Source organism: Halictus rubicundus, chromosome 11 (genome assembly GCF_050948215.1).
Source record: "Halictus rubicundus isolate RS-2024b chromosome 11, iyHalRubi1_principal, whole genome shotgun sequence".
Classification (NCBI taxonomy): Eukaryota; Metazoa; Arthropoda; class Insecta; order Hymenoptera; family Halictidae; genus Halictus; species Halictus rubicundus.
In genome coordinates, this window is record NC_135159.1 from 3296530 (window position 1) to 3315075 (window position 18546).

At 45.9% G+C, this 18546-nt stretch overlaps 1 protein-coding gene across 4 annotated transcripts in view; it reads right to left on the bottom strand.

Moving 5' to 3' along the window:
- Alpha-man-iib (alpha-Mannosidase class II b) overlaps positions 1-18546 on the bottom strand; it is a 152725-nt gene that overhangs the window by 81898 nt on the left and 52281 nt on the right. For 3 of the 4 annotated variants that reach the window (XM_076797281.1, XM_076797284.1, XM_076797285.1), the window contains one exon: positions 2736-3209. In XM_076797281.1, coding sequence (XP_076653396.1) covers positions 2736-3023 — 288 coding nt within the window. In that variant the 5' untranslated portion in view covers positions 3024-3209. Of the gene's footprint in view, positions 1-2735; positions 3210-11809; positions 12218-18546 lie in introns of those variants that run through there. The other variant, XM_076797282.1, reaches the window with a different exon arrangement.

The following is an 18546-nucleotide window of genomic DNA, read 5'->3' on the forward strand; positions in this document are numbered from 1 at the left end:
AAATGTCTATAGTAAAAGCTTAAGAAATTCTTCAAGATTTGTTATCGATACGACACATGTTTCAAAATAATAATTTGTAACTAATAAGTTTTAATTTTATATAATGATTACTTTAATTTATATTAATAAGTGTTTCTACTTTATGCTATTAATTTTTATTTTTAATTACATTAACAATTAAGCTAAAGGTTTACCTTACTCGACTATTTTTGAATCGGCCTGTAGGAGATATCAACGTTAGGGTCGGCGTGACCCGGCGATTTCCCTGATCCGAGCCCTTCGAAGTTAAACAGAGAGGAGAGGGGGGGGGGGATTAAAAAGCGGGAGATTTGGCAGCCGGGAAAATCCAAAAGTAATTGGCCCGCCGCCAAAAGGGGTCTGGAGGGGGGCTTGCGATAGCCAGAGCTCTATCTGCAGGGTGAAGGGTGAAGGGAGAGGGGAACGAACACGGGAACGGTTTCGAGGGTGCCCGAGCAAGAAGAGGAAGAAGAAGTAGAAGAAGAAGACGACGACGACCAGACGAGCCGACGACGGATATGAATTTCCAGAAAGGTTTGCTTAAGCAAATTGCGAAACGTGGTCTCTTCGTCGAGCAGAGAGGGGGAACAGGGTGGCGAGAGGGGTGGTAAGGGGGTCGAGATTGCTAGGTAGTGAGCCTCGCAGACACCGGGAGCCCCTTCAACCCCCTCGAACCCCTTCGAAGCCACCCTCGGCGACACGCGACGCGCTCGAAACCTCGGCGACCCGACGCTTCGCGACGGGAAACAACGAATTTGCCCGTGAAATACTGCCTGACGACGGTTCCGCCATGCTACAGGCCGATTCAGAACCGTGGGCCCTCCAACTATCGACGTACAATCGAGTTTTGAAAAGATGAGAAAAAATCTTTATGGCCTCCATACTGCGTCCCCGAGAACGTTGTAATATTTCTTCCAATCTACAGGGCGCTTCAAAATAGTGGATCACCAAAATACGAGCTTGACTGAGATTAAGTGTAGCCTATTCGAGCTTGCGGTAGTCCTCGCGGCCTGTTTCGGGTTCCGTGATCGTTCGGCCGCGACTTTCGACTTTCGACTTCCGTTCTGCCCCCGGGGGACGGAGCTCGAGTACCCTCGATTCCCCGCGGAAAATCGATACGGCTCTCGTGTTCCCTCCCGTGTTCCCTCTTGTTCGTACGTGACTCCAGTAGCTACGTGTGGACCAGCATCGTCGCCAAGAATATTTTACTTTTCTGTTCGGCAAACACGAGAAGAAGACCGCACCGACACAGAGAGAGAAAGAGAGAGAGAGAGAGAGCGTGTCGACGTCAATTCTTTTTCTCTACCCCCTTATCTACCCCCACCCCCCATAGAACGTGTGCCCCCTTGATCGATCGCAAACCAAACGACGTCCGCGGGTCGCGTGCACTCGGCCGGCAGCAATTGCAATTAAAACGAATTACAGGCTCGCCGGAGGTCCCCGTTTAATTGAGTCGCCTCGGCGAACCGCTGTCTCTGCACTTTCCCCCCAGACACGGCCTCGAAAATTATTTAGCACGCCAATGCAAACACTCGTCTACCTAATTCCGGGGAGTTACGCTCGACCAGCTTCGTCTCTAACGAGGAATCCATTAGCTGTCGCTGGCGACGGTCGGTATTACTGTGCCAACGATTTCAGGGCTTTTAGGCGAGTTGGAAATGGTTAAACTTGATCACAGTCAAGCTAGAAGAGGGGGGAAACTTGATCCGAGTCGACCTCGAATAGGCTAAACTTGATCCGGGTCAAATCGGAACAGCTTGAACGTTGTTTTGAGTCATGTTGAGCCGAATCAAACTTGATTTGAGTCAAGTCGAGTCGAATCAAACTTGATCTGAGTCAAGTCGAGTCGAATCAAACTTGACCTTAGCCAAGTTTAAACGACGTAAATTGACCCGTGTCAAGTTGAAACGAAGTGAAGTTGACTCGAGTGAGTAGAATAGAAGATTGCATTTCTTCGATCGACGAGGAGAGCCTCTTTCGCTCGAGTGCCATTCTCCGCAGCCATAAGTCCCCGGTCTCGAGATAGTTGGACAAGTTTCGAGGCTCGAGGACAAACTGGTAAATTATTTTCGACCGAACGACGCCGCCAGAAGAGAAAAATCCCTTATTAAACGGGGGTGAGGCAAGAGCGCGTCCATTAAATCGACAAAGTCCGCCGACTCCCGGGGGATCGAAGAAAGGAAAGTTTACCGGCTAATGACGCGACGCCGCCGGAACGAGCGACGTCTTTGAGCTATTTCCGCGCCGGTCCGACGCTCAAAGCATCGACGGCATAAATATTCCAATCGATTATGCATGGGAATTAGTGGAGAGCCCGGGACTCGCCGATAATTGCCGGCCGCTCGTCCCCGTACCACAATTTCGATCGCGAACGTCTTCGTTCCTCCGGCTTGACCCAGTTTCCCAGAATCCTCCGTCAAGGACATCGACAACCCTTGTTCAAGAAAACCCTAACACCAATCAAAAACCATTCTTATCATTGTTCTAGCGGTCAGTTGATTCGCAATGCAGTAATATCGAGGAGAGACTCGCACTACTCCTTGAAACTGCTCGCGATATAAGTTGAATTGAACTTTGACTATCTTGGGAGATTCCTATACTTTTTATATGAAAAAATTAAAAAATTATGGCCAAGTATTGCACCATCTAATGCTGGAAATGCCATTTGGAATCTCGTTTCATTGATCCAGGAAAAAATCGAATGAGGAGTGACTCACCTGGAAGTCGAAGGTCTCGAACTCCTGCTGGGTGTCGATGTCGACGTTCCTGGGCACGATGATGGGACAGGTGTCCAGGGAGACCTTGGAATCTGGAGACTCGACGTAGTCAGGTGTGATCGAGGTCGGCCCGCGATCGTACCTGAGCTCCTCGTTGATGATCGCCGCGGACGGGCCTTGGGACGGTGTCTGCGCCTGGCTGACGTAGTACAGGCAGAGCAGAAGAGTCAAAAGAACGGCGCACACGACGAAGACGCGGCTCGAGCCGCGTCTCAGGATCTTGTACATTGTGCGACGGCTGGAGGAGCAGCCTGGCTCTCGATTCTGGCGGCAGTCTATTCCGGTCTCGATTCACCTGGACCACCAGCCGAAACTGTGGTCGGCTGATCGAGAGTCGATGATCACTGTCGATGATCGCTCCCCGCGCCTAGTCACATCCGTCGACTTCATGGGACACGTGGGCAGTGACTCGGTCTGCAACAAACGAACACCGATGGTTAGTCACGCTGGAACTGGCTGGATTTCATTCGAGTCAAGTTGGAACACACTAAACTTAACATGAATCAAGTTGGCCAGGTTTAGCCACATTAGCAGACCTAGTAAGTTTTACTCGAATCCAATTGTAACGGATTAAACTCGACTCGAGTCAAGTTGGAACACACTAAACTTAACATGAATCAAGTTGTCCAGGTCTAGCCACCCTAGCAGACCTAGTAAGTTTTACTCGAATCCAATTGTAACGGATTAAACTCGACTCGAGTCAAGTTGAAACAGATTAAACTCGACTCGAGTCAAGTTGAAACCGATTACACTTGACTCAAGTCAAGTTGACATCTATTAAACTTGACCCCAATCAAATTAAAACTGGTTAAACTTGGCTGAGCCAAGTTGGAACGGGTTAAACTTGATTCGAATCCAATTGAAATGGATTAAGCTTGACTTGATTCAAGTTAAAGCGGGTGAAACTTGATTCGAGTTAAGTTGAAACGATTAAACTTGACTCGAATCAAATTGAAACGGGATAAACTTGGCTTGGCTCAAGTTGAAAGCTATTTAACTTGACTACAATCAAATTAAAACGGGTTAAACATCGCTTGAGTCAATTTGGAACGGGTTAAACTTGATTCTAATCAAATTGAAACGGATTAAACTTGACTTGAGTCAAGTTAAAACAGGTTAAGCTTTATTCGAGTCAAGTTGAAACCGATTAGACTTGACTCGAATCAAATTGAAACGGGTGAAACTTGGCGTGGCTCAAGTTGTAACGGATTAAACTTCATTCGAATCCAATTGAAACGGATTAAACTTGAATTGAGTCAAGTTAAAATGGGTTAAATTTGGGTCGATTCAAGTTGAAACCGATTAAACTTGGCTCGAGTCAAGTTGGAACGGATTAAACGTGATTCGGATCACATTGAAACGGATTAAACTTGACTCAAGTCAAGTTGAAGCGGGTTAAACTTCTCTCGATTCAAGTTGAAACCGATTAGACTAGACTCGAATCAAACCGAATCTGATTAAACTTGGCTCGAGTCAAGTTGAAACCGATTAAACTTGACTCGAATCAAATTGAAACGGGTGAAACTTGGCGTGGCTCAAGTTGGAACGGATTAAACTTCATTCGAATCCAATTGAAACGGATTAAACTTGAGGTGAGTCAAGTTAAAATGGGTTAAATTTGGCTCGAGTCAAGTTGAAGCGGGTTAAAACTTCTCTCGATTCAAGTTGAAACCGATTAGACTAGACTCGAGTCAAATCGAAACGGATTAAACTTGGCTCGAGTCAAGTTGAAACGGATTAAACTTGACCCGAATGAAATTGAAATGGATTAAATTTAACTCGAGTCAAATGGAAACCGATTAAACTTAACTAAAACCAAATTGAAACGGATTAAACTTCGTTCGACCAAGTTGAAGCGGATTAAACGTGGCTCGAGTCAAGTTGAAACGGCCTTAAACTTCCTATGAGTCAATTTTGAACCCGTCAAACTTGATCCGAGTTGGAACTGGGTTGACTCGAGTCAAGTTGGAGCAATTTAAATTTCTCCGAGTCAAGTTGAAGCCTGGTAATTTCAGAGCTTCTCCAAGCTCAGAGTCATTTAGAGACCGAACAAACTTCGCGATGGTTCCAGAAACAGGTTTAACGTCTCCATAACGAGCTAAAATGGCCAGTATTCTGAATATTCCGGTAAAAATGGAACGACAGAGGCGAGTGCCGCGAATCCTTCATAGCCGGGCCATTGACCGAGAATGTGAAAACGCTTCGGCAATTTTGTCTTTTCCAGAGCAACGCGGCGCTATGGCGATTTATCGAGCATTCGAGCGTGCTCTCTTTCTGTCTCTTTCGTTCTCTCGGTGTATATTATTGCCTCGGATATCGTTCCGTGGAAATCGGAACGAGTGTCACGGATGAAAAGGAGCGGGACGAGCGGCGAACAACGGGAAGAGCAAAAGTAAATAGCCTCGGCGATGAATTACGAGCGAGGTGGAGAGAAAAAGAGCGCGGAACACGGGTTGATTAAACGTCCGCGAAAATTATGACTGACTGTTTTCGACGGGAAATTGGTCGGGCCCGCGATCGATGTGAGCACAGCGCACCTGGGAAACCGCGTTTCGATCTTCAAGAACGATCTCACGGAGATTCCGCGGCCGAACTCTAATAAATCCACTGGGCTCTCCCCAATGACCCTTCGCTCTCTCTCCCTCTCTCTCCTCTCTCTCTCTCGCTGTTTGCTCCAGAGCATCGAAAAACCAGAAAGAACGGTCAAGTTTCATTTCAAACCGAATTTCCACGAAGCCAGGAAATTCTTTCAACCGATTCCGCAGTATTGTCTCTCTCCATGCATTCGGTTCATCCTCCCAGTGCTTTTCTCAAGCTGGAAATTTTCGCTGTATCTTTCTCGTGGATCAGAGAGATCGAACGTATTCCAGCTACTGTTGAGATTGCTTCTAATTTTGAATTCACGACCGATCGTGCCTCGTTGAGTCTACTAAGATATTCTGCAGTCGTATTAAGAGGGAAACTATTTTTATAGAATTACTTGATGAATAAATGGGATGTATCAATCAGTTGCATTCGATAACGAATATACGGTACAGTTGGTGGTATCCGGTATCACAAAATTCATATTTCCTATCTTCATTTGTACGAAAGGTTAGTAATCTAGGGTTAAACGATAACAATATCGTTCGCGAGCGGAACAGACACGATGCTGCTGAAACATTCATCGCAGTAGCTGCTCGTTGATCTTTCGGCTAACTTGTGGCCCTGTGCTGACAGTTCCTAAATTAATAGTTAACGGAATAAATTCCACTGCGTAATATTTGCAGACATTTTCCTTCTCCAAGGTGCAATTAGACTAGAACAATTTTTCTTTTCTGTGATTCTAGGCGCCGGTGTAAGTTCTCTGGTGATTCTTGTTTGAAGGACCGCAAGGATTGAAAGCAACCGACGAAAGGGATCTTTTCCGTGTTACTGAAAGAGACAATCCGTGTTAAAGGGGACTCGTCGGGTCTGTTTTCGGCCGTGACACGCCGGGGCTTGTAATTCGCTCGGAAAGGGGTTAAAGAGAAACCGTGCAGAAGCGTTCTCGAAGGCGTTCGCTCGCTCGAGAACAGCAATTTGCCGCAATCCAATTCCGCTGGGAACAATAAATACGACCTGGTGAACCAGAGACACGGTTTCCGAGAAACCTTCTGTCCCGATGTAAGGTCGGTTCGCACGCGATAATCGATCGCAACGGTCGCCGCGACCTCGGCCGCGCCAGCCGACCACTATACGGTACGTAGATACACTAGCGAACCCTCGGAATTCTTGTCTTGATCGAACCAGCATGTGCCCTTTGAATATTTAACAGGAGAGCATGGCAGCTCGTCGAGACAGCTGACAGATCCGGCCGCGAAATTAGAACTCTGCTGGACCCCGTGTTCAGCTGTTCCATCCACCATTTTTGTCCTAGACCCGAGTAGAAACTGTTGGTGTGCAACGATTGCCACTTCCATAACCTTAGGCGGTTTACAGCCCTTAGGTATAAGCGACCCTTACAGAAAAGAAAAAGCGAGGACTGAAGTCAGTCGCTAACAGTCAGTCAACCCAGCGCGTCGTCACGTTAAGAAGTAAACCCACATTGTAACACAAAATGTTTAGTTACATGTACACAACTGTTAATATCTTCAACACTGTACACGCGATATTGCAACATTCCACTGCTTTAATAAACGCTAACCGAAACCACCAGAATTCTCTAGAATCTTCTACAATATTAGGTTGGGGAAAAAGAAATCCATTATTTTTCCGGTAGATGGCTGTAATGATCGATATCTCGTAAAGTATCGATCAAACAATTTCAGATTTATGCTCGTTGGAAAGGTGACATTTCGCACTAAAAAAATTCTATTTGCTGTTTTTTGTTTGGTCCATTCAGTTGTGAGTTACAGGGTGTTAAAAATTGAAGTCAACAAAGAGAAAATTCGGTACATTTTACAGTTTTTCTTTGATAAAGGCGAAAATGCAAACCAGGCGGCTAAGATTGTGTATGATGTTTATGGTGCCGATACTGTAACAGCCAATTACGTGCAATTTTGGTTTCGTCGATTCCGTTCAGGTATTTTTTTTTATTTTATTTTTTTTTTGTCAACAACTGGACCGTTTGAAGCTAGGCGATTGATGCATCCACCATATAATAGTCCGGACCTGGCACCAAGCGATTACCATCTTTTTCTTGCACTGCAAAACTTCCTTAGTGATAAGAAATTGGCACCAAGAGAAGATTGTGAAAATCATTTACTAGAGTTTTTCGCCAATAGGGACCAAGACTTCTATGAGAGAGGCATTATGAAACTACCTTTAAAATGGCAACAAATTATAGAACAAAACGGTGCATATTTGACCCCAATCGGACGATCCGAAACATGTTAAATAAAGTCTTGAAGTTAACGTAAAAGTAATGGATTTCTTTTTCCCCAACCTTATAATTACGTAGACTCCCTACGATCTTATAGAAACTCCCAGAATTCTCTAAAATCCTATAGCATCGTCTAGAGTTCTCCAGAATCTTCTAAACTCCTCTAGAATCATCTGGTGTCCACTGCAATTCTCCAGAATAAAAATACAGTGGCCGGTGAAGTTATATTTTGCTCGTGAAGCGCAGCACGCGAAGGGTGCTCGAGACCCGTCGATTTAACGAGCGGGCGAGCCAGTTGACCTTCGATTTCGGTTTTCCGGAGTGACAAACCACGGGGAGAAACAGAAGCGGAAGTCGGAAAAATACCGGTAGATGCTGGGGGAAGAACGGTCCCGGCAGCAACCCTTTTGTTCGGCGACGAGACGTGTCGAGGGTGCTTTATCGCGATTCGCTCGACATGCTCTCGGGCGAAACTGCCGGGGAGACCGAGGACAAGGCCTCTCCGGTTGCAAAACGAGCACCATAGAACGAACCCGTCCGACAGAAATTCGTCCGGACAAGCGCGCGCCTTCTCCGTGTCTTAATTCGATTTACCTCCTCGGCGGCGTTTCGAGAATTTCCTCTGGACGCTTCGAGGAGACTGCAATTTCAATTTACGGCCGGGGAAACCGTGTAATTTCTACTGTAAGCCAACGGTACGCATCCTAAATCGATACGCAATAAGGACTCTACACCGCAGAAACACTTCACCTTTGGAAATAAACATTTTAAAATATGTTTAACAAAGAAAAGGATTCTACCAATAATTGTTCACTCGAGGAGAAGCAGAATCTATCATGTTTCAGAGGCTAGGGCCACTCGTCTGTCTACAAATTGCATTGAAAGTTGCGAGATGAGCGAATATAACGCAAACGTGCCGCCATATTGGATATCACGCACGCGCGGTGCGACTAGAAAGGTTTTCTACTACTTCGAACGATGTTCCTCGTTAGATTTTCTCACGGAGCCCGACAGAGAAGGGTCCGAGGTTGAAAATTAATTGCAGAGTTTTCGGAAATACGATTAGGCGAAAGCGAAAGCGCTTGTCGCGAGGAAAAGCCGCGGAATAGAAACGAACGGCGCGACAGAGGAGGAAAGCGCGGGAAACCGAGCGTCGAGCAAGAGTTTCATACAGCACGGACTGTGCAAAGCCTTCGAGGCTTTCGAGTAGGTGTGGAACGGGTCTCAAAGAGCGCGACTCTCTTTGCTCGCGGGCGCGCGATTCGAGTGGAGAGCGTCTCTCTTTCTTTCGTTCTTCCTGTCTCTCTCTCTCTCTCTCTCTCTTTCTGTGCGCCGCCGTCCGTTTATATTCGCGATTCGTTTTCGCGAGTTCCACGCTGCTCGGTTACACGGGGACACACCGGAACTCCTTTCAATCGTGAATATCATTCAACCGTCCCGTTGTCCGGGGCTTGGCGGCGTTTTCGAACCGGTCTTTTCGCCCGACGAATTCGCATTCAGATTGAACGGGGACACAGTCAACGGACCCCGTTGAACGCGCGGACGTTAATTCCCCATTCGCGACACGTAGTTCGCGCGCTCGATTTCTAACCTCCCCTCACTCGGAACATCCGTCACGTGTAAAGAAAAAAATTCATAACCGAGCATCGAAACGTACAAAAATATTTTAAAACGAGGTCGCCGATGAAACCTTCTTCGCAACTATGAAATTAATACTGTTTAATTTTTCGAAGACATATCTGGTAGACCCATTACTCTTTCTGGTGTTCGTTATGTAACACTTCGTTCGTTCAATTTAATCGCTGAACAGTGACTAGAGACATGGCGATTTTAATATTCTCTGTGTGCAAACGAGCAAATTGTATTTAGTGGTGAATTGAAAGCGTCGTCGTTGGATCCAAGGGTTCGCAAAACGATCTAGAAACATTCCACTGGTCGTTCTTGTAACCGTGTTCCTCTGTCGGGGCAAATGGAGAGCCCGTTGAAAAGAGTCGTGCCAATTCTCTTGAATTCAATTTGCAGCCGATAAACACGAAAATATAGTTTTGTCCAGCGGGCTGCTATCTCCGGGAGCAACGTGTGTCGGTTTAATTGTTGCAACGCTCCGCGAGAGAGCTCGGGTTACTCTTTGTAGTTGCAGGTTACAGAGAGAACGAGGTAGCAGTACGAAAAGCACGGAGAGCAGAAAGCACAGAGACAGAAAGAGAACGATAGAGAGAGAGAGAGAGAGAGAGAGCACGTGCAGGAAAGCGAGAAAACCGGTGGAAATGAAAACCGGCCGGCTGGAACCGGTGGAAAATATGAAAAACCGCGGAACGGAAATCTGCTGTGAGGGAAACGGGTTCGGGTTACGCGCCGATTTTCTCTCTCTCTCTCTTTCTCTCTCTCTCTCCCTATCTCGATGTGCGCGTGTGTCGACGGGAAATGGAAAGCCTGGAAAAGCCGGGAAAGCGCGGAAAACCGGGGAAGCGGACAGCCTGCCAATTATCGTATGCTAATAAACGAGTGGCGGGGGCGGATCAGCTTATCACGGCCGAAGAAAATCACGTACAAAACCTGGCCGGGAACGAACACGAGAGCGTTGCGCCGAAACACAATCAGCGTGGCCGGCGAGTGGACACCACCGCGGAGGGAGAGGAGTTCGACGGATTTATACGTCGAAAATAACCGTATTGCCGATTCCATTGGATTCAGTTCGGTTCGGTTCGGTTCGGTTCGGTTCGATTCGATCCGTCGAACAGAGCCGCGCGGTTTTATCGAGCAATACCAATTACTCGTATGTTAATGACAGTTCGAAATATCGATTCGACGCGCCGACACTCGCAGACTAATCCGTAAACAACGCGCGCGGCTCACGCTCCAAATTCTGCTGCTACACGAGAGAGCGCATCCGTCGAAACTTTGCTACAGCTGCTCCGTCAAATTTTGATCAAGCTCGACGCCTCTGAGACTGTCGGTTGCTGTACCTGCAAGGTTCAGCATGAGTTTCAGCATCTTGCAAGATTAGGGCTGTATTAGACCTTTGTGAAATGCTAGGGCAGCAAGGCTTTACTCTGCAACGCTCTGAGTGAATCAGGTTTCTCTGAAAGATCCTAATTTGGTCAGACTTTCCTCTAAAGGGCACGGACTGGATTAGGTTTCTCTGAAAGCTACCGACTGGGTCAGGCTTTCCTCTAAAGGGCACGCACTGGATTAGGTTCTTCTGAAAGACCCTAACTTGGTCAGGCTTTCTTCTAAAGGGCACAGACTGGATTAGATTCCTCTGAAAGACCCGAATGGGTCAGGCTTTCCTCTAAAGGGCACAGACTGGATTATATTCCTCTGAAAGCTACCGATAGGGTTAGACTTTCCTCTAAAGGGCACGGACTGGATTAGATTCCTCTAAAAGCTACCGACTGGGTCAGGCTTTCCTCTAAAGGGCACGCACTGGATTAGGTTCTTCTGAAAGACCCTAACTTGGTCAGGCATTCCTCTAAAGGGCACGGATTGGATTAGGTTCCTCTGAAAGCTACCGACAGGGTTAGACTTTCCTCTAAAGGGCACGCACTGGATTAGGTTCCTCTGAAAGCTACCGACAGGGTTAGACTTTCCTCTAAAGGGCACGCACTGGATTAGGTTCCTCTGAAAGCTACCGACAGGGTTAGACTTTCCTCTAAAGGGCAAGGACTGGATTAGGTTTCTCTGAAAGACCCGAATGAGTCAGGCTTTCCTCTAAAGGGCACAGACTGGATTATATTCCTCTGAAAGCTACCGACAGGGTTAGACTTTCCTCTAAAGGGCACAGACTGGATTAGGTGTCTCTGAAAGCTACCGACAGGGCTAGACTTTACTTCGAATGGTTCTGATTCGGTTTCAGTGCAAGATTGGACTCTCTGAAGAATTCCGTCTAGGTTAGGTTTTTCTCTGCAAGCTATTTCAATCTTTTTTTTTAGGTTTGTCTGAAAGTCTCTGTCGGGGTGAGATTTTCTTGAAAGCTGTTTCATCCAACGTACGTTGCAGCCAATCTACGTTTCCCGCGAACCTTAAGCTAGATTTCATGAGAAGAAGTTTCTCGTCGGTATCTTCCGGACCAACTAAAATTTGCCTCGAGATTCTACATGGATTTTTGGCAAGAAAGGCTCCACCCGTGTCGACGCGACGTTTCCGGCTAGAATACGCAGAGCGTGTTTACCTTGCTGCTGATGAAGTTTGTGGCGCGACCAGCGGCGCGGTTCTTCTGCTAGAGCCTGGATAGTGCGGTGTCTTAGGTATCCTAGTTGTATCGACTTGTTCACCGGGTCTGTCTTCTGCTGACTTTCGCGAGAGCACAGAAGAACTCAGTCGAAGAAGAAGAGGAAGAAGAAGAAGAAGAAGAACAAGTGAACTGGACGTGGTTCGGGTTAACCGCGTCGCGAGAAACGTAGACCAAGAGGAACAACCTCGAGAGACGGAGCGTCCGCGAGGGAGAACCACGCCGTACTAAACTGTCGGCTCGAGCGGAATAGTTTTGACACGGCCGCCGGCTATATCCGCTTTTCCGGCGACGCGCGACCGTCGCTCAGAGCGCATGTGCCGATATAATCCACGCTCCGACCCGTCCATGCACGCGACTCACACGTGGAAACGATGAAAGAGACGACACGAGCGTCGGTCGAGGGCACGGGAGGGGCGACAGAGAGAGAAAGACGGGGGCCACTGGGTGCCACAGGGTGCCAGAGGGTGCCAGAGGGTGCCACAGGGTACCAGAGGGTGCGAGAGGCAGAGGGGGAGAAAGAGGGAGAAAGGGGTTGACGGGTTCTGTGGCCCGAGGGTGTTTTGACTCGCTCGAGACGAGACGAGGCGAGGCGAGGCGAGGCGAGGCGAGGCGAGGCGGGTCGGGGCGAGGCGAAGCGATGCGGAAGAGGAGTGGGACGAGGAGTTGCTCTTCGTTGTCCGTCCGCTCTCGACCCTAGTTTCTTCGAGAATCTATCTCCTCCGCAACGGGACGATGATGACAGGGGACGCGAGCCAGTACGAGGGACGGCGTGAACCAGGGGATGATCGATCAAGGGGTTCCTCTAGACCGAACAAGTGGGAGCCGAGCTTCTGACGATGCCAGCGTCGATTCGGCAACGTGAAAACGAACCCGTTCCTCGGCCCGTGATTCCCAAGAACCCCTGCATGGCTTTGCCTCGCTGCTTCCTAATTCGAATTGCTGCGGACGTTTCTGTCACTCGTTAAAAAACACAGCCGAACAGTTCTCTCCCCCACGGGATCGGAAAATCTTGTGTGCGTAATAATTAGACTGGGGACCTTCTGTTTGAGGATATGATAGGAATGGAGTTGTTCTTATCATGAAACACAGCCTCAGTGAATGAAGGAACATTAACACTAAACCTACCGACACTTCTTGTATATTCCTACCATTCGCGGTCAAAATGACCGGTCCTTTAAAAAAACAGTTATTGTTAATATTATTGAACGTAGATAATAGTCAATTTGTTGCTGAATGAATTAGTAGGTGAACACCTTCCTTACAATGACGATACAAATTTATTTTTATACGATTTCAATTATATAAAAAATAATGCGATGCTCTCTCCTCGATTTACAAAATTGTACTGCGTCGTCCATCTTTGCGGTTTCGATGTATTTGTCACGAAATGTGCGTAACTTGATAGCGTTTCATTAAATAAAGCGGCTCATTTATTTTGAGTTGGCAATACCACATTGAGAATAGCCTTCCTTTTATACTGTTTGTTTAGGTTTCGAAGAGCTATTTAAATACCATATTATCTCGTGCGGTCAAATTGACCGGCCGCGGTAGGTAGGATAGGCTACAAATAATTCTTGGAAAAAAAGTAAATAAAACGAGAAATAAATAATAGAAAATATATTGTATACATACTTCAAGAAAGGTCGCAAAGATAAATAGTGATGTGATCATGTTGCATGTGGTAGGTTTAGTGTTAATGTAAAAACTTGAAACGGTGAACTTAGTACATATGCAGGGTGATTCATGCAATTGTTTCAGGTCATAACTCAGTTATTAATGTATTTACGAAAAAATATCAAAAGGGAAAGATAAATGGTTCGAAGAGCGCTACATTCGTAGGCCCTTAGATTTCTTTTTAGAAATATTTTTAACCTGTCCTACCTACCGCGGCCGGTCAATTTGACCGCACGACATAATATGGTATTTAAATAGCTCTTCTATTTTAATAGCTCTTCTAAACATAAAAAATCAGTATACAAGAAAGGCTATTCTCAATGTGGCATGACAAACGCAAAATAAATGAGCTGCCTTATTGAATGAAATGCTATCAAGTTACGCACGTTTCATGGCAAATATATCCAAACCGCAAAGGTGGACAGTATTTTTTATATAATTGAAATTACATGAAAATAAATTTGTATCGTCATTTTATGGAAGCTGTTCATCTACTAATTCATTCAGCAACAAGTTGACTATTATCTACGTTCAATTATATTAACACATCTTGCGCGGGAAGCGACTAAAGTCGTTTTTCACGGATTATTGATGGATTATTGTTATCGATGTTGTTTTTGTGATGTTTTTACAATAAAATCGGATAGACATGCGTTGCAAGAATGAATGCAACACGGTACGACTTTGGCGGCAAAGTGCCCGCGCAAGATGTGTTAACAATAACTTTGTTTTTAAGAACCGGTAATTTTCACCACGCACGATAGGAATAGGTATAACAAGAAACGTCGGTAGGTTTAGTGTTACGGTTTTTCGGAAGGCTTGGCTTAGGTTGTCTTGTTATGCGAGACTACCGGACTTATCTATTCTCTATAGATAAGTCAGACAAATAGATGAGTCAGAACTCACGGGCTTTCTCATCTACTAGACTAAGGCAAAATTACTCACCGGTACAGAGATTTCATGTTAAAGTCCAACCCTGCGAAAACTCCGACCTCCACGTCATTCCCTATCTCTAAGGGCTAGTGTCATCCATCCCCACCAAACTTCCATAGTTGTACTCTTATATAAGGCCCTGCGAAAGGGCGCGGACAGAGACAGACAGAGAAGAAGTTACAAGTAGCCCGTCAGTCGACTCGTTTGTTACAAAGTTATTCGTCGTGTACAAAATCGCTTGTATTCTTGCTTGGCGACCTATTCCCAAATAAACCTAAGTTGTGCTGGAAGAGTTTGGAGTTTATTCGAGGATACTCTTCATCTACCCCTTCCTGCGGCATAACAGTCTGAAAGACTGAGATCGGGTCAGATTTTCCGAAAGACTCGGCTCGGATTAGGAAACCGGTCCGTGGGGAATAGTTCGCGGTTCGCGGGGTAAATGAAAACGTCGAGTCGATTTTCGCGGCCGACGGACCGAAAACGAGCACCGTGAAAATCGCTGGCTCGATCGGCGTACACTCCGCGCAAGCAACAAGTACGTTTGTTTCCGTAGGTAGCGTCGCCGATAGACGCGACAAATTTTCCAGCGAACCGTGCGCGCAAGCCCGTTGAAGCGTTAATAGGCACTGGAATAGAAACGATATCCTTTCCCGGATTGCGGGAGGAGAGGGAGAGAGAGAGAGAGAATGAGAAAGAGAGAGAGAGAGAGAGAGAGAGAGAGAGAGAGAGAAAGAAAGGGTACATCGATATCCATGGGAGACTATCCAAGGGTAGGAGGATGCACGTGGGAGTCGGGCCTTTCGCTACGTGCCTGCTCGGATATTCAGGGGACGCCATTGTCCCGTGCGAATTAAATGCAGCTTGTTTCGGAGTCGGTTATCACCGAGAAATCGAACACCCCGTGGATCCATGGGATCTCGCGATCCTCGACACAGTGGAAGACCGTTGGTGTTGTCGCCAGATCAACGGGAGACGTCGTCGTGGACCTGAACTCGATCGAACCGTAATTAGGTTGATTGAAAGGGCAACGAGAGCGTGGGAACCCGGCCACCAAGATCCTCGGTGCTACGTCCGCGGATCAACGGACCCCTTCCCGGTTCTGCGAGATCAATCTCAACGGGAGATCGATCCGGCAAGTCGAGGATCTCTCGCGAGGAGACAAACGGGACCGAGACAACAGCCGAGATTCGCCGGGCCGTATCGAGATGTGTACCGACACGAAATAATTTAGTAGACGCGACTGCTCGAGTTCGTTAACTGGCTCGAACTCTTCCGAGAACGTAATCGACTCCATCCTAACTCGATCCAAGACTTTGGGAAGAACTAACACTTTCAGGAAATCTAGTTAAATCGGGTGGTCTCACCCTGTCAGCAAAACCTAACACGTGGCAGAGCGGCTTCTTGTTTAGATCTGAACGCTCGTTCTTTTTTGGAACAACGAGTTCGGTGACCTGGGTGTTAATTGCTCGTGGTTATCGCAATGAGGTTCGAGCCTTAGATGTGGATTTACACGTGAAGTGTCGACTTATTCGGGTGAGGAATTTCCCTCTCGTAAAAAAAAGGAAATTAAATATAACAAACTAAAAAAGTGGACTGTATTTACAATAGATATTGAACCGGAACAAAGCACAGTTGAGAAGCAGTGTACAAGGAAAGAACTAGAGAACGATCTTTTCCCTAACTTGCTTGGAATCGAATTAACTGGGAGGATCGAGAAAAAAATCCACGTAAAGGTAGATCCTCCCTCTACTTCGGGATTTTCCTCCCTTCCTTAGATGATAAGAAACATCCCCGGATTGGCCAGGACAAGGACCAATTGGGTTGGAAAGTGGGAGATGGGACCGAGGAACATCCTGATGGCCCCAAGGCCATCCTGATGAACCAAGTGCCATCAACCACTTGCTTAGGGTGAAGAGTTGCCAGAGCCTGGGAAAAACCCAGGGCGTCTGGCAATCGTCTAGCGCAAAGCTAAAGAAGGGCAGGATGGGACCTCTGGCAGATTTATGGCATGGGCCTAGAAAACTAGATACACTGCCCGAAATTTCCATAAAGCCGCCTGATTTTTGGGTGAAATCTTATAACTATGTCATAGTAATAAGAAGCTGATGCATCATAGCATTTTTGTATTAATAAAAGAAACCATATACATGTTTGCAGTCATAGATATATTCTTCATTTATAAAAAAAAACGTAAAATTATATAGTTTAACAAAAATTGAACTGCGAAATTTCCATAAAGCCAAACGTTTTTTAAGTAGATAACATCAATATTAACAAAAATTTCTTCTAAATTTCGAAATTAATACTTAGTATAATTGCCATTTTTTCGAATAACGTCGAATATTCGATTAGGCATTGATGCAATCAAAGCACGAAGAGTTTCTGCTTCGATCGATGTCCACGCTTCGTTCACTGCAGTCCATAACTCAGAAACAGAGTTGTACTGTTTACAATTGCCATATACTTTTCTTGCAAGTATTCCCCAAAGGTTCTCAATTGGGTTTAAATCTGGTGAACAAGCTGGCCATGTCAAAACCCCGATATTTCTGCTGTCTAACCACTCCTTTGTTTCTCTTGATACATGAACTGAGGCGTTATCCTGTTGAAAAATGAAATTATCAGTCTCAAATTCTTCAGTGAATGGTATTAAGACTATCTCCAACAGCGCCGTGTATTGTGACGAATTCATTTTGTGGTTAATTCGACAGGTTAGGGTTTTTTATTGGCTCTGAATGCAGCCCAAATCATTAATGAGCCTGCACCGAAGTTACGACTCATTGCTACGTTAGGATCTTTTCTTAAATCGTGCCAGTAGTACTTGTGACCATCTGGCCCATCTAAGTTAAATTTTTTCTCATGGGAGAAAATTATATTGTTCCATTCTTCTGTCCAGGACATATGTCTTTGTGGAAATTCGAGACGAGCTTGTTGTGTCGTTCTTTGAGTGCTGGTTTCTGGAGCATTGTTTTCCATTTAAATCGCTCTGAACTTTTTAAAATTTGCTGCACACGCCTCGTTGTTATTGGTAGTTGTAGTACAGTTCGGAGTTGTGCTGCACTTTTTGTTTTCCTTGCTGCCAGCCTCATCAATAATGAATATTGTCTTCTTGTCAATTTTTTATTTCCACCTGTAGGGTGTTTCTTACCATATTCTTCGCCCAAATTTATATAACTATCTATTAAACTACGCGATCCATTAATTTTTTTCCCAATTGATCGATTAGAACACCCCATATCTTTATAAGCATCAATGGATGCCTTCTCTGCACTGGTCAACAACTTGCCTCGTGGCATTCTAATAAAAATAAATACAAATATAATGTATATACAATTTTTATGAATTTAAAAATCAATTTTAGTATAAATACGCACATCTGAATTACAATTAAAGTTTCTTTGCCGAGACTCACGTGTTATCCACACAAAATCTAAGCACAAACTAAGTGGCTTTATAGAAATTTCGCACTCCCGTTCCGCGGCCATCGACGAAAATGTAAATAAATTGAAGACGTAAACATTTGTGAGAGAGTGGCGTATATATCTCTACTCAGTAGTCAGTATACAATGTTATAGATATTTGAAAAGTAACAAATTTCTCTATATTTTTTAGTAATACACCAAAATGTAGGTGGCTTTATAGAAACTTCGTGCAGTGTACAAGTGCTAGCTCTACGCCTTGGGAACGGACACGATTGGGAAATTAGCTAAAACGGTGACAATGCCACTGCGTACCTAATTTCTAAAAATCCCCAAAGTCACGTTCCAAGAGCGTAAAGCAATACCCATGCCATAACCAGATGTCCCAAGCTGGCCGCTACACTGAGGATTACGGGAGACCCGGTATGCAGGAGCGACGAGCGGCTGAAAGAGAGCGCGAGCCCTCGGCGCGCGTGCTAATAAATTTATTCTGAATTTCGTGGATCGGCGTGCATTCGCGTTCCGAGGCATCGCGATGCTTTGAGGAGCTGCCGCTGCCCGGCGTCCTCTCCCCACTCCTCCTAGAGTGAATCGAATTAGCCAGCCGATTCTAATTACGAGTTTACGGACTTTCTCTGGGCGCGGGCGCGG